The sequence below is a fragment of the Trachurus trachurus genome (genome assembly GCF_905171665.1).
Source record: "Trachurus trachurus genome assembly, chromosome: 9".
Lineage (NCBI taxonomy): Eukaryota > Metazoa > Chordata > Actinopteri > Carangiformes > Carangidae > Trachurus > Trachurus trachurus.
Genome location: NC_139895.1, coordinates 8,317,089 through 8,332,310, shown reverse-complemented (window position 1 = coordinate 8,332,310; position 15,222 = coordinate 8,317,089). Strand labels below are relative to the sequence as shown.

The 15,222-nt window shown below is 42.3% G+C and overlaps 1 protein-coding gene across 1 annotated transcript; it reads right to left on the bottom strand.

Annotated features, from left to right (window-relative positions):
- Positions 1-376: 376 nt before the first annotated feature.
- Positions 377-6,159, bottom strand: dmrt2a (doublesex and mab-3 related transcription factor 2a; the record flags this gene model as incomplete). The annotated part of the gene is made up of 3 exons (XM_083978531.1): positions 377-1,554; positions 2,859-2,961; positions 5,734-6,159. The coding sequence occupies 3 exons, from the start codon at positions 6,157-6,159 to the stop codon at positions 377-379; spliced, it is 1,707 nt and encodes a 568-aa protein (XP_083834657.1).
- Positions 6,160-15,222: the final 9,063 nt, after the last annotated feature.

The following is a 15,222-nucleotide window of genomic DNA, read 5'->3' as shown; positions in this document are numbered from 1 at the left end:
AAAACCTGTTCACAGTTAAACGTGTCATAACGGCAGAAATAAAATGAAATACAAGACTTTTTATGAGAAAGAGTTCAGTCTTATAAAGTTTATTGACATGAGGAAAACATTGTGGATAATGTTTAAATACTCTACACAATAAAGTTATTAAACATGCACATGTAAAATATAATATACTGTACATAAATATTAAATCATGGAGGAAGAGGAAGAAAAACAAAAAAAAAAAATTCCAGCTGGTCTGTTTTGGTTTTTTTGGTGTTGTTTTTTTTCTTCGGTCGGTCGGTCAGTGCCTGTGTTTGAGTCGATGTGAAACGTCCTCGGAGAACAAACCTGCTATTTATAGTGCGAGAAGAGAACAGACACTTAATGGAAGTCAGTGGAATGCGCGGCTCATGGCGGGCGTCGGCCGCTTCAGGATGGCCTCCACCGAGAAGGACAAAGACTCGCCGGCCGCCATCTTGGTCCCCATGACGGGCTTGGACAGAAAGTCTTTGGCGTACCTGTCGGCCATTTTCATTTTCATTTGAACGTCCTTGGCCGAGCCCTCCCTGAACTTGCGGGCGGCTTCTTCTAAGAGCTCTTTGCAGTACGGCGCCCGCAGATCGGGTCCGCCGCCACTACCATTACCGCCGCCGCCGCTGCTGGTGGTTTTTTCATTGAGCGAGTGCTGGATGAGCGAGTGGAAGGAGTTGAGTTTCATAGAAAGCTTGGCGCTGTCCTTGCTCAGCTTGTGTTGGGAGTTTTGGGAACTTTGGGAATGCGAGTTGACGGAAGGGAAGGATTGTCCGAAGCTCCTCTTCGGCGGCGAGAAGGCCGAGCATTCCCTCTGCGCTCCGGGAGCTTTGTGTTCGACCGCCACCGCTCGGGATCCCTCCAGCTTGGCGGCGAGAGCGTCGGTGGCGTCCTGCTGCTGCTGCTGCTCCGGCAACTGGCTCTCGGCGACGGGCATGGCCTTGGGCTCCCACACGGCGCCGCCGGGCTTCATGTTCTGCACGGCCGTGGCGTTGAACAGACACTGCTGGTAGAGCAGCGCGTCGCCCAGGTTGGCGGCGGCGGTAGCGGCGGCGGCGGAGCGCGGCCACATCATGAAGCCGCCACCACGCGGGTAGTGGCGGTAGGTCGTCGCCACGCTGACGTTGGAGGAGATGAGCTCCACGTTGGCGCCGGCGTTGCCTGGATACTGCATGGACAAGTCGAGGCAGTTGGGCCCGATGAAGCCGCACACGTCTTTCGGCGGCGGTGGCGGCGGCGGCGGAGGCGGCTCTACCGAAGCCACCGGCGAGTAGGCCGTCTTGTAGGAGCTGTACTCGGCCGCGGCGGCGTGGTGGTGATGATGATGCACCATGCTGCTGGGGAAGATGAGCGAGGCCGCCGCCGCCGCCGCTTGGCTGCTCTCCATCAGCTCGCGCTCTTTGTACTCGCGCTCCAGCATGATGGTTTCCAGCTCCTTGTCGGCGAACGCTCTCCGCTTCCTCATGCGATCGCTGAGCGGCGGCGGGAGGCTCGGGTTGGACCCCGATAAGAACGGATCAGACTGCACCGGCCGATATCCTGTCAGCAGAAAGAAAGAAAGAAAAGAAAGAGGCCGCCATTTAATTTAATTTAATACGAGCTTTATTAACCTACAAAACTGTCTGAAACTGGATCATCTTATTTCTTTACTTTACTTTACTTTATTTGTTTATTTGACTGGGACAGCGCACATCAACGTACATATAAAAACATGTAAACGTGCCGGATTGTAGCATCGATGCTAATTTCCATCCGGAGTCCCAGAACATAAAAACAATACAGTAACAGGGGAACACAGTTATATACACGACATGACGAAGCAGACAACAAGGTAAAAAACAGGTCAGATAATCAGGCCAGTAATGGAACCTGGACAGTTTGGGAAATAAAGTGCAAAGTGCAAAGTGCTGGGCCAAAGTGACAGGTGCTAAAGTGCAGGAGTACATGGGTACCAAGTTGTATTGCACAGTGCCCTAAAGTGCACTCAGTTTAAAGTGCCAGGTGTATTGCATTGCATAGCGCATCGGATTAAGTTTTAAATTTTTTTTTAATTTAAGTAAAAGTAAAATTAAAGAATGACATGGTATGTTATCTACATATTATAGCAACTAAACATTCTATCCATCCATGTTTCCATTGCCGGTCTCACTCAAGCACTGCAGGTATTGCACAACCGCACCCTGACTTATTATTGCACACGAACCATCCATAAACATTCGCACATAATAACTATACCTCCATTATTTCAGACATACCGGTCACAAACATTCGCACATATTTCCTTAGATAGTTTTAAAAACGTATTATCAAATGTTTTGCAACCTGTATGTAATTGTGAATCATGACCTTGTATACTGTATAATTGTGTTTTTGTAATCAGGGCGTCATTGAAAAAGAGAGCTCGCTCTCAATTGACCTTCCCTGAATAAATTAAATAAAGGAGAAATGAAAATTATGACGCCCGCAATGCAATGTGTTTCGGATTAAAGGTTCGATGTCAAGAGCCAGAAACGTTTCTACAGAAAACATGCAACAGAGCTGTTTACACCAGATATGAATCAAGCTGCTCTTATACGTTGTGACAGTGATGGGAGATATTTGTATTTGTAAACTTCTTTCACGTGCCAAAAAAGTTAAACGACCCACCGCTCTCAGATGTTAGTGAGAGAAAAAAAGAAAAGAAAGAAATCCAAGACAAGCTGCGAGAGAGAGAGAGAGAGAGAGAGAAAAGGAGCGTTTAGTTTAGTTGAAGCACAGACAAGAGGCCGAGCCAAGAAGAAACAGATCAGAAAAGCCGGAGCAGAAAAGAAATAAGACATGTCTCTCGTTGTCAGATTTGTTACCTTCGAGGATGCTTTTGGCGAGCATGGTGGACGGTCGAATGTGTCGCTGATATATCGTCCTCCTCTCCGCTGGAATTTGTTTCCCAGAGATTCCTTTCTTATCCTGAGAAACATAACGAGAAAAAAAAGAAAAAGAAAAAGAAAAAGAAACAGACGTGAGTGAGCGAAGAAGACGACGACAACGTGCTCTCAGGATGTTTTCCCTTTAGCCTTAAATAATACTCGATTTGTCACAGTTAAGCTCCGCGTTATATATCTGTGTTTGGATAAATGTTAAGACAGACTTCAAAATAAAGGTCATTCCACACTTTTATGATTTGATTTTTAAAAAAATATATTCAAAATGACTTAAAGCTGCATCACTGTGTTTATGAGACGTAGTTCTATCATTCAATAAACACATATAATGAGTTTTAGCATTCACATTTATACAAAAACAGAGAAATTGCTCAAGAAAATATTAAGATTACACAACTAAGATTGGATGCATTTACTTCACAACAATGTTTTTGAATATTTGCACTAGACTGTGCAATAATAAATTGAACAAACGACAACAACAGACAATAATCAAAACACAAACGTACAAATCCTGACAGTGCAAGTAGTAGTATAGATATGATATTTAACAATGGTGCTCAGTGTTTTAGTGCTTGAATTAATAAATATATTGATATTCTTTACTTGTGTGCAAAAAAAAAATCTAACAAAACATGGTCTTCTTCTTTTCCTGTTTCCTCCGTTTCCCTGAACCTTAAACACAAATCTGATCGACAAACATGAAACCACAAACCTGAGCATGAAGTTTGTTTTTAACGGTGGCTGTTGTGTTGTGTTGTGTAAGTTTAGGTAAAATCTGAATTAAAGAAACTCACAAAGTCTGACATATAATTATGTCACATTCATTGAATCAAAGCTCACACTGTCTCATAGTTCAACGCTGCTTTCAGCCTTTGTGGGATATTTTCTGACCTTAAACGCTACATGAAAAGTCGCTGTGCAACTAAAACTAAATTAAAGAAACAATCAAACATGAGTACATGAGTGTATGTGGATGACGGGCATAAATTAAAAGTGAAATCTATTTTAAATCTGTCTTTAGAAGCTCAGAAATCAGAAGAAGCAGGAAACTATACTACTACTACTACTACTATAAGGCGTTATAAGGCTGTAAATTATGTGATCGTCACACAACTGTAAACAAAAGATATGAACCCTAACCCCGGAAAAATCAGAGCAGGCGATCAACAGCTTGTATGTGTGTGTGTGTGTGTGTGTGTGTGTGTGTGTGTGTGTGTGTGTGTGTGTGTGTGTGTGTGTGTGTGTGTGTGTGTGTGTGTCTGTGTGTCTGTGTGTCTGTGTGTGTGTTTCTACATGTCTGACATGTTTTCTCCTCTCCATGACTCTGGACTCACTGGATTCACAAAGTAAATAAAGCAGAAGACCTGCAGAAGCTAAACCAACATCTGTAAATCCACACACAGCAGCAGCCGAGCAGAGCAGAGCAGAGCAGAGCAGAGCAGAGCAGAGCGTGCTGCGTTCAAGGACAGCGTCAGAGATCAGAGAGAATAAACCTGCAGCGTGCACGTGAATGCATCAGATGTTTTTTACTGTGTTGTGTCTTATCTTTTGTGTGTTTTTTGTTGTTGTTATTTTGCACAGAAAGTGGTGCTGACGGAGCTCTTTAATTTGTTGTATCAGGCTATAATTTATCTGTTCATCTGTATACAGTGAAGTAAATTGGCCATCTCTATACAGTATGTGCGCCGGCTTGGCCATTGGTATGTGCTGATTTACAAGGCTATTCTTGGGATGACTCCATCTTATTTATCATCCCTTTTCATCTTGAATAATAGGGCCTATACAATCTCCGCTCTCAGGACTTTTGTTATTTTACTGTTCCTAAGGTGAGAACAGAAATGGGGAAGAAAGCTTTTAGATTTTCTGCTCCGAGTACATGGAACATTTTGCAGTCAGAGCTCAAACTCCAAAGTCTGGTTGGTATCTCTGAATGTATTCAAGTCCATGATAAATTCCATTACGTACATCCAGGCTTCAGGAGTGCAAATGTTTAATTTGAGTGCAAATGTTGTAAATTCTTTTAACTAATTTTGAAAATTCAATTGTTATTTGTATTCTATTTGTTTGTTTCTTTTTTGTCTACTATGATTAATGTTAAGATGTGTTGAAACTTTATGTGCTGTCATTCTTGGCCAGGTCTCTCTTGCAAAAGAGATCTTGGACCTCAATGAGACAAACCTGGTTAAATAAAGGTTATAATAATAATAATAATAATAATAAATGTTGCACTTGAATGCATCATAGCGTTTTAAAACAGGGGCGTTTGAAGGCCTCTATCTGCACAACTCCATCAAGAAACCCTGTTCTGGTCTGGTCTTTGCATTGCTGCATCTCCATCCATTTTATCCATCATAAACAGTTCATCTCACCTAAATGTATTTAATTGCACTACAGTACATCCTGTTTTTTGTTTTGTTTGCTTCACCTCAATGAGACAAACCTGGTTAAATAAAGGTTATAATAATAATAATAATAATAATAATAATAATAATAATAATAATAATAATAATAATAATAATAATAATAATAATAATAATAAATGTTGCACTTGAACGCATCATAGCGTTTTAAAACAGGGTTAAAATGGCTTTTAACACCTTGCCAGGAGGACTACAGTCGGAAATTTGCCTCTGCATGGCTAACACTGGCACCTTTACATTTAGTAATGTTCATTAATGTGCACTGTCCTCCTTAAATAAATAAATAAATAAATAAATAAAACACACACACATACATGCAGAGGCTACATGCACATCCCTCCTTGCCCTCTGACCCCTGGTGGTGCTCCTCTTACCTCCGTGGCCTGCTGCCTCCTCAGCGCCACCTGCGCCGCCATCACCCGCTGCCTCTCCACCACCAGCAGGCAGTTGGCGCACTGGCAGTCTCTCCAGCGGCAGAACCGCTTGTGTCCCTTCAGGCAGGACACCACGCCGTGGTTCCGGCACCGGGCGCACTTCGGCGTCCGGCTCAGCTTCCTCTGGTCTCCCCCTCCTCCTCCTCCTGGACCCTGCAGACCGGTGCTGCTGCTGCTGCTGCTGCTGGGACCAGACTGCTGCTGCTGCTGCTGCTGCTTGTCGTCGCTCTTTATGTCTTCATCTCCATCTCCGTCGTCCTCCTCCATCGTCGTCCTCCCGGAGTCAGGAAGCAGCATCATGTCGTCGCTCTCCGTCTCCAAACTCTCCACGTCGATTTCAAACTCGCACCCGGCGCTGTCTGACATGATGATGTCTGACTGAGACTCTGCTGCACTGCACCGACTACCGACCGAGCCCTCGATCCGCCGGCTGTCGTCGCAGCAGCTAACAAACACCCTGCAGTTATACCGTGAATTATTTAGACCTGTGTGAATAATATGAGACACGTCAGGATCACATTGCTACACACAATTAATTTCCTGCACTTAATCTACCGGTAAACCTCGTGGCCACTCATCTAAAGTCACAACACTGACTTCATGTCTCCACCTGCCTCCTGCATGTTGACATCTTTTCATTAGAATTCAAAAAATATATATCCAGTTTATCCAGATTTTAAAAAGCTGACTCCACTTTAAAAAAAAAAAATACTACATGTTTTTAATTTATTCTGAATAACCACAGTAATAACATTTGGCTCATATTCTGCTGTTTTTCATTTATAAATGCAAAATATAAGAGCAGGCCAACAGACACAGGAAGACTTTGAACTATAGCCTACTTAATCTCAAAATGCAAAAATATAAGAATAGTTATTTTTCTCAAACGAACTAATAACAATTTATCTAAAAGAAATAAACATTTATTGTCACAGGTGTGTTTACTGGGTACTTTTACATTAAACTTGTTTCTTATTCAGGCCTGTGATAATAGGCCTTTTCTAAAATAAAATAAAAAATAAAGGACCATTATTATTTTATTTTTATTTTTTATTATGACAGTCCAATTATTTATTAGGCTGTGTATCCATTAATAGCAAACTGTCCCTGTCCTTCCTCTGTCCCTGCAGACATGCAGCCTAAAATATGATGAGCTTGTATTAAATGTCTAATTCCATGCAGCTATTATATTAGTTTACAGGTTATAACACACACACAGTCTTATTATTTCCTCATGTAAACGAACAAAACCAAGAACAACAGAGTCGGTTTACCTCCAGCGGTCGATCCAGCAGCGGTCTCGTCCAGGGCTGAGCAGCCGAGTTTGGGGACGCGGTGAGCGGACAGAGCTGCGGACAGAGCGGCTCCAGACTTCCAGGAGGAGACCGGACTGATGAGTGTTAATTAGCCGTTAATTGAAGCGTTTGACCCGGGGAGAGTGTGTCTATGTGCGTCGCTCTCACTCTGACTGATCCCAGTTTAACTCTGGAGCTGAACTCTCGCTGCACCACTCCTATGAACCGCTTCCACTCTGCGCTCTCTGGCCGCTGATTGGCTGCTCCGCGACGCGCGTCGACCAATGGGATGGCGAGCAGTTAATCAGACGCGCGGGAGGGGCTGGAGTTGTCCTGGTAACGGTCAGGTATAGTTTTATTAGTTTTGTAAGAAAAATTAAAACAGAGTGGAGGGAAAACCTGTGTTAAACTAAATTTAAACGTTTTTTAAATGTAGTTTATCAAACTTATAGACAATTAATAAAAGTTTAAACATCCATTTATTACAAGCAGGTTAAGATATAACCGTGTATGTGGTCAGATAGTTCACTTTGCTAACATTAGCTTGTTTAATTAGCTAGGGAACTTTTGGATTTATGACTGACAAGGCTGAAATACCAACTCCTAAAAAGAGCTTCTGAATGAATAGCAGCTCTATCATTAATGTCAATATATATTATAATAAAGTATGAACCATTAGGCTACATCCTCCATTTTAAAGGGGGCATATAGCCTACTTTTGGTGTTTTATTCTGGTGGTTGTTGTTTTTTTGGTGTGTGAGTTAAATATTTCTTTTCATTTTGTGTTGAGGAATAGGCTAAACAACACACAGAAAACCTCAGTTAAAATGATTTATTCTGTTTTTGAAGCAGAAAGCAAATATTTTCCTTTGGTTATCAGTCCAGTTTTATTAAATGCCAGATAGTTGAGGGAGGGAGACATGAGCCATCAATATTGATCCCTAAAATAAAATATAAAAATAATGCGTGTATCTTTATAGAAATGTAGAAACTTTTTTTTTTTAATTAAGCTTATCAGCTCAGCAATTCAGGCCAAACTAACTGATTGGCTTCTGGGTGCCTATAGGCAGGGTTGCCAACTCTCACGCATCTGGCGTGTGTCACACGCTTTTAGGTCCTGTCTCACGCTCTCACGCCACTCAAACAATTCTCACGCCAAAATCAAGCGATTTGGCAAAAAAAAAAAAAAAAAATTAAAGCAAGCTTTGGCACTCATCAATAGGCTCTCTGATTGGTGTGCGTGATGCTTATCCGCGTGTCAATTGGACGGCTGCTCAAGCCTGTGATCACAGCACAGTAGGACGGGGAGTTGTCGATCCGCGACCCCCCCTCCCCTCCCCTCCCCTCCCCCAACAGCGGCACGGTGCTGAAGCCTGGACCCGACTTGGTCCGAATCCGATGGCCAAAAAAAAGAGGGAGAGAGCGAAGCCCGAGACACAACCTGACCTGACCGAGTTATGTTTTCGGACTGAACGCGGCTCGAACTGACGCCTGCGGTCGGGCTGGTTGGGCCAGTCCGTTGAAAACTATAACATCAGGATGCAGACTGGGTAGCCCAAAAGTACAGCTAGGCAGCTCAGCCCAGAGAGCAGAGGAGAGAGAGACAGCGCAGCAGCAGGTGTGTGTGTGTGTGTGTGTGTGTGTGTGTGTGTGTGTGTGTGTGTGTGTGTGTGTGTGTGTGTGTGTGTGTGTGTGTGTGTGTGTGTGTGCGCAACTGCGCATGCATGCACGTGGGCCATACCTGCAAACTCCGAATGGGTATGTAGAATGTTTATTACAGAAGAGAAACACACATTTCAGGACCTGACTTGTATCATCAGGCTGTAATATAAGACTGAAAATCACAGGACGTGTCTGTTCTGTCCTTTCATATATTAATAGGCTCAATAGGCTGGTCCAGGCCAAAAGCCACAGCTCCCCACTAGACCAGTTTCATACACTCCAGCCAGACAATGATAGGAACCACAGATCTGCTTTTTTCCCTCTTATCTGAAGCAAATGTTGTGTTTTCCCTTTATTTTCTTCTCAGAGTACACCAGAATGCTTCAAATACATGTTAAAATCACAATTTCTTTCCTGGGGGGGTGCCCCCAGACCCCCCTAGAGGGATATATACGTATTTTGTCACCTATTACACCTCTAGCCTACTCAGTTTGCAGGTATAATGTGTGTGTGTGTGTGTGAGTGAGAGAGAGAGAAAAACTACAATAAACATAACTATTATTATTATTATTATAGACAACCCCCCCCCCCCCCCCCCCCCCCCACCGCCAACAGAATCTCACTCCAGCCCAGGACCAAAAGTTGGCAACCCTGTACTATAGGTGAATAATGATATAGGCTACTGGGGTTCCTTCATCTATGACCACTGAAGAACACACTTGTTCCTAAATTAGTATTTTCAAGATTATGCCATATCAACGGGAGCCATTGCTGATAATCAATAGGTTGTGACCGTAGCCCACTGTTTCATCTGAGGCTGTATGTAGCCTACATTTAAATTACTCAAATAAGCAAGCTAGGAGACATTTTTATTTTTTCAGTTTTTGAAACTTTTTTTTTTTATAAATAAGAATTTTACGGAAGCCGAGAACGGCCAGGTCCGTATACATTTTTTTTATTACCGTTTTCTCGTGATAACGACTTATTATTTCGTTATCTCGAGATAACAAAGTCCGTTTTCTCGTGATAACGAATTAATTTATTTCGTTATCTCGAGATAACAAAGACCGTTTTCTCGTGATAACGAAATAATCATAGAATGTGTCGTTGACATGGTTGCCTAGCAACAGGAGGCTACTGTTCAGCTCGGGGCAGTTAACTTCAGTCCAGAGCGATAGATATAACATCTATCTATCGCTCTGCTTCAGTCTACTATACTCACTGGTGTGGTTATTGTCCACACCAGCTGTCAACAATAACTTACCAGTAAGTTACACTTAACGTTAGTTTGAATAACGTCACTGCTGGGTTTATTTAAGGGGCTACCGGCCGGTGGTCCCATCTATCCTGTTTCAGCTAAGCTAACGTTAGCTACTGTCTGCTGCTGTCAGAAATCACAACCTTATCTCGAACCATCAGACACCTGTTGCCTGCGACCACCGACATGTAGGCTAATGTTAATTTGGCAAGACAGCAGTGTTCATGAGCTTTATCTGAGCAGCAACTAGCTAACATTACCTTAGCTGAAGCTGCCATAACGTAAGTTAGTCAACTCTCATGTGTTTATGCTAACCTGTAGCCCCTTAAATAAACCCAGCTCAGTAAACAAACTAACGTTAAAGTGTAACTTACCGGTACTTCATTGTTGACAGCTCCTCAGAGCAGACTAACGTTAGTGGCAGCTCTTGAAGGCTGAAGTCAGGATGATGTGATCACATTAATCAGCTCACTGATTTGAGTTCTACACATGGTTCTGAGCAATTATCCCACGAAAACATCTCTTCTGTTACGTTAGATCTGTAGATGTGTAGTGTTTCCAACAGACTCGCTTTAGTAGCCACCTGCTACGAACATACAGCGGCTAACCAGCTGCTACTTCCCCGTAAGCAGAAGCGATTGCACCGGGGAAACATGTTGCTAGGCAACCATGTCAACGACACATTCTATGATTATTTCGTTATCACGAGAAAACGGTCTTTGTTATCTCGAGATAACGAAATAAATTAATTCGTTATCACGAGAAAACGGACTTTGTTATCTCGAGATAACGAAATAATAAGTCGTTATCACGAGAAAACGGACTTTGTTATCTCGAGATAACGAAATAATAAGTCGTTATCACGAGAAAACGATAATAAAAAAAATATTATGGACGTGGCCGTTCTCGGCTTCCGTAGAATTTTAATCTAACCTAAAAAATAAAATAAAAAATGGATTGAAAAGATGATAGGCCTAACAAAACAGTGTAAATAACTTTAGTGTGGCCTTAGTGATACCAAAATATCCAGAGATGAACTATCTAAGGGTCCTTTAACGACAGTCCTTTTAATGTGAGACAGGTCATAATGTGCCTATTGTTGTATTTCTGTCAGGGAGGGGGGGGGGTTGTATTTACACAGATCACAGTTTAAACTGCCCGGCGACAGAGCAGGCAGACAGGTGATAAATGTGTCATGCAGGTTGTTACAGTCTGTCCCTCTGGCAAAAGTAACTGAGGATGATGATTACAATGTTTTCACAACAATCAAACCTGTAAGTAAAAAAAAAAACACCATGTCAGCATGCAGGGGCGTCCTATACACAAAACAACAGCCAAAAAGTCAAATGCAATCTGGGAAAAAAACAAAAAAAGAGATCCTGAGTCCAGTTTGCACATTTCACCTTAACAAAAATCAGAAAATATCCTAAACCTCATATAAACTCCAATCCTGAACCGTGACTTCATCTTATATTATCTTAAATACACTTTTCATAATACTCCAAACATAAATGCAATTTATTGGTATAAATTCTGAATATATTAAACCCAATTTCTAATGTTTAAAATTTTATGCATGAACCTCATAAATATCTTCCAAGACTGAAGAGTATAATAAAGGAATGTTTGACGTTTAATAGGCTACAACATAAAATCACAAAACACAAGACTTTTTACTTTTTAAACTTTTAAGACCGAACCACTACCACTAGTAACTTTAAATAATCCTCCTCACTAGAATTAAACCAGACACATGAAGTTCAGATTAAACATGGTTGAGATTATACAGAGGAGCGATGATCCGTGGGTGTGGCCTGCATGGCCTGGATCTAAAAAGGAGGAATGTCGACCACTTTCTATGTTTGGCTCTTTTGTTTGCAGCTTGTTGAGTGAAAGCCCAAACTATTGCAGAATTTACTCAGCGCCAACTGACTTCCATGGGAATTGACAACGGGACAATGCAGTCGGGGATCTTCACGTGGCTGAAAATAAGCCCTGGACCTCAACTCTTTTGTCCGTTCACTTGTGTTGTGATGTAAAAAAAAAAAGAAATGAACAAAGCGAAGTTAAAAAAAAAAGGAGGATATGAGTGGATATGAGTCTCTGTCACAGACATATTGTATTGTTCAGTCCATTCCAAATACAGGCAGGGTTTAGGGTGAAGCTGAAGGTCAGCTGCTTGGCCTTCTTGAATCCTAGGCTGGGCCTGATTTTAAGTAAATAACATCTTCAAAAAATCTTTTTTTTTTTTTTTTATAAATAGATGAAGACTGCGAACTTTCAAAATTATACATCCACTTCATTTTGAAATGTCAAATACACGTTGTAGCCTACTTCAAATAATATCTAACTATGATCTTTGTGTTTAATTCTATAGCAAGAAACACAATGAATAGCCTATTAAGTAAATTCTCAGTAGATCGTGCGGTATCCCAAAGCCTTTTCTTTCTTTTTGTGATTTAAAATATGATAATGTTCACAGTTTAGTTTAGTTCATGTTCACACACATCAGGTTATGTGTGTTTAAGTACTAAAATAGAATACATGATATCTCAAAACATACATCACGCCATTCAAGTATAAAAACAGAGTACATAATATCCCAGAACATATCCAATTGTAACAGAATTGTATTCATTAAACTGCATTTTTCTTAGGACATTGTTCAAAATGACGGCTTTTTTAGTCAATATAATGAAATTAAAGTCAACAGAAGGACTGGTGTGATTATGTTTTTTTTAGGATTTTTTGGTGTTGCAGGCTTTTATGTGTTAATGTCCGTGTCTTTTAGCCTCTTCACACACATTTAGATAAAAGACATTGCAAGATTTCATCAATTATAAGCCACAGCTGCATTCGTTTTTTTTTTGTTTTTTTTACCTTTCATATTATCATTAATTATTTTCACTCTGAAGTTTAAGTTGCATGACCTTTTTGTTTTCTACACAAAAAAAAACCCATCAGGTTCTTCTGGTCTCTTGTGTCCAGATGAGGACAGTTCCTCCTCCTATAACGGTTCCTCCATGTGTCGGAGGTGAAGACATCAGGCCTGCAGGTGCAGCTTTATTTGCCACTTCGTCTTAATTTATTGTGGAGGTTACGACCGGCCACCCCGGGCTGCTGTTTCCACTGCAGGAATGCTTTGATGTCGGGAGGAGGTTGGACGGTCGGGACTGGAAGGATCTGCACGGAGCTGGACCCTCCAGGTGAAAAGTGTTGTCTGTGTCCACTGCCTCATTATGGAGGAGAGGTGTGGGGGGCACGGGGGCCTCTGGAGGTGCTTGAATGGATTTCCAGGGGTCTTTTAGGACATTTCAGGGTCTCTTTAAGGAATTCCAGGCATCCTTTACATAAAGCCTTTACGAATCTGGAAGAAGTTCAGGAGAACCTTTAGGTGGTTATGATTATTTAAAAGAATAGTTCACCCAAAATTCAAATTGCACTCATTATCTACTCACCCTCATGTCGACTAAGGGCTGGGAGAAGTTTCAGAGTCCTCCGTGGCTTCTCTGAGTTACAGGGGGTCTCGGCGTAGCGGTGCATGTCCATATAACGGTTGCAAATGGATACCAACTGTCTTCGTAACAAAAAGACACACCAAAAAACATCCAAATACCTCCATGCTGCTCGTATGTAATGTCCGTCTTGTATTGAAGCCCCGAAATGCGAAATTGTTCCGAAAAAAATTAAAGAAGTCTACATTGACCAGGAAGAGAAGCTTCCGCTGCAAACAAGCTTGAAATACAGACTTATTAAAAAAAATTTCGGAACAATTTCGCATTTCGGGGCTTCAATACAAGACGGACATTATATACGAGCACTATGGAGGTATTTGGATGTTTTTTGGTGTGTCTTTTTGTTACGAAGACAGTTGGTATCCATTTGCAACCGTTATATTGACATGCACTGCTACGCCGAGACCCCCTGAACTATCCCTTTAAGGCGATCTTTGAGGAGGGGGCTCTGGTTTTCCTTCATTGGAATTTGCGTGTTCCTAAAAGGAGTTCTTCGTACGGTTTCGAAATCCTTGAGGAATCCGCAAGGAGTTCCTATGAATCCTTAAGTGGCTTCCAGGCATTATTGAGCACGTGTCTCGGCCTTGTGCCTTGATCACCTTGACACGATTCTTCCAGGGATCCTCAAAGACGTCTGCATGGGACATCACTGGAGGTACTTCATGAGTCTTTACGGGGGTCCAAAGGTCTTTCTTGGTTTTCCAGGGATAGCCTATACCTGAAGTTGTTCATCGTTGGTTTGATGAGCCTTGGGGTTTCTGGGAATTATTGGGGGGGAGTTAGAGTGGTCTTTACACGGGTCTTGGGATCTTTTAGAAGTTTCTGAGGTCAATGGAGAGGTTTCGGGTATCTCTTGCTGGGGTTTTTTGGGGGGGGGAGTGGGGGGTGTCTAGGGATTCCAGGCATCGCTGGCAACCATTTTTGATACAACTTTTGTTGGCCACCTTCCTGATGGAATTTCAGGTGTATATGTCAGGGAAATGTCTGGATGTTGGAGGTGGTCCAGTCATTTCATCCGTCATTAAAGGAATCCCAAGGGGGTTTTCAGGGGCTCAGATGGTCCTGAATGGATTGCAGGTATTATTAAAGCAGAAGTAAGCGATCCGGTCGTTTTGGATAACTTTCTGTCAGCCGATGGAGTTAGCAGTCCCCGCCCTCATCCCTACGTCACCACATTCACGCGCATCCCTTGGCTGCACACACCCTTTATGCCGTTCTCTCTCCTCATTGGATAAAGGTTGTAGGATACAAGGAAAGTTTTCTCCTCGGCTTACAGCAGAGCAGAGTGACTGACAGACCCGTGTTTCAGACCAAACACTCTATAAAAGTGATTGCCATCGGAAGATATAACCATTTAAGACTCATATTAACACAAAAATTCTGCTTACTTCTGCTTTAATCCGTCATTAAAGGAATCCCAAGGGGGTTTTCAGGGGCTCAGATGATCCTGAATGGATTGCAGGTATTATTAAATCAAGTTTTAGTGGTTCAGGGATCCCTGAGTAGTTTCCAGGGAACCTTAAAGGAGTTTTTGGGGATCCTTGGGGGTGTTTCCGGGATTCCCGTATGGATTCAGCTGTTGGTGGTGGTGGTGGTGGTGGTGGTGGTGGTGTGTGTGTGTGTGGGGGGGGGGGTTCGAGGGTCACTACAGGGGTCTTTGAATCCTTGGATGGATTGTAGGTGTCACTGAAGTAATTTC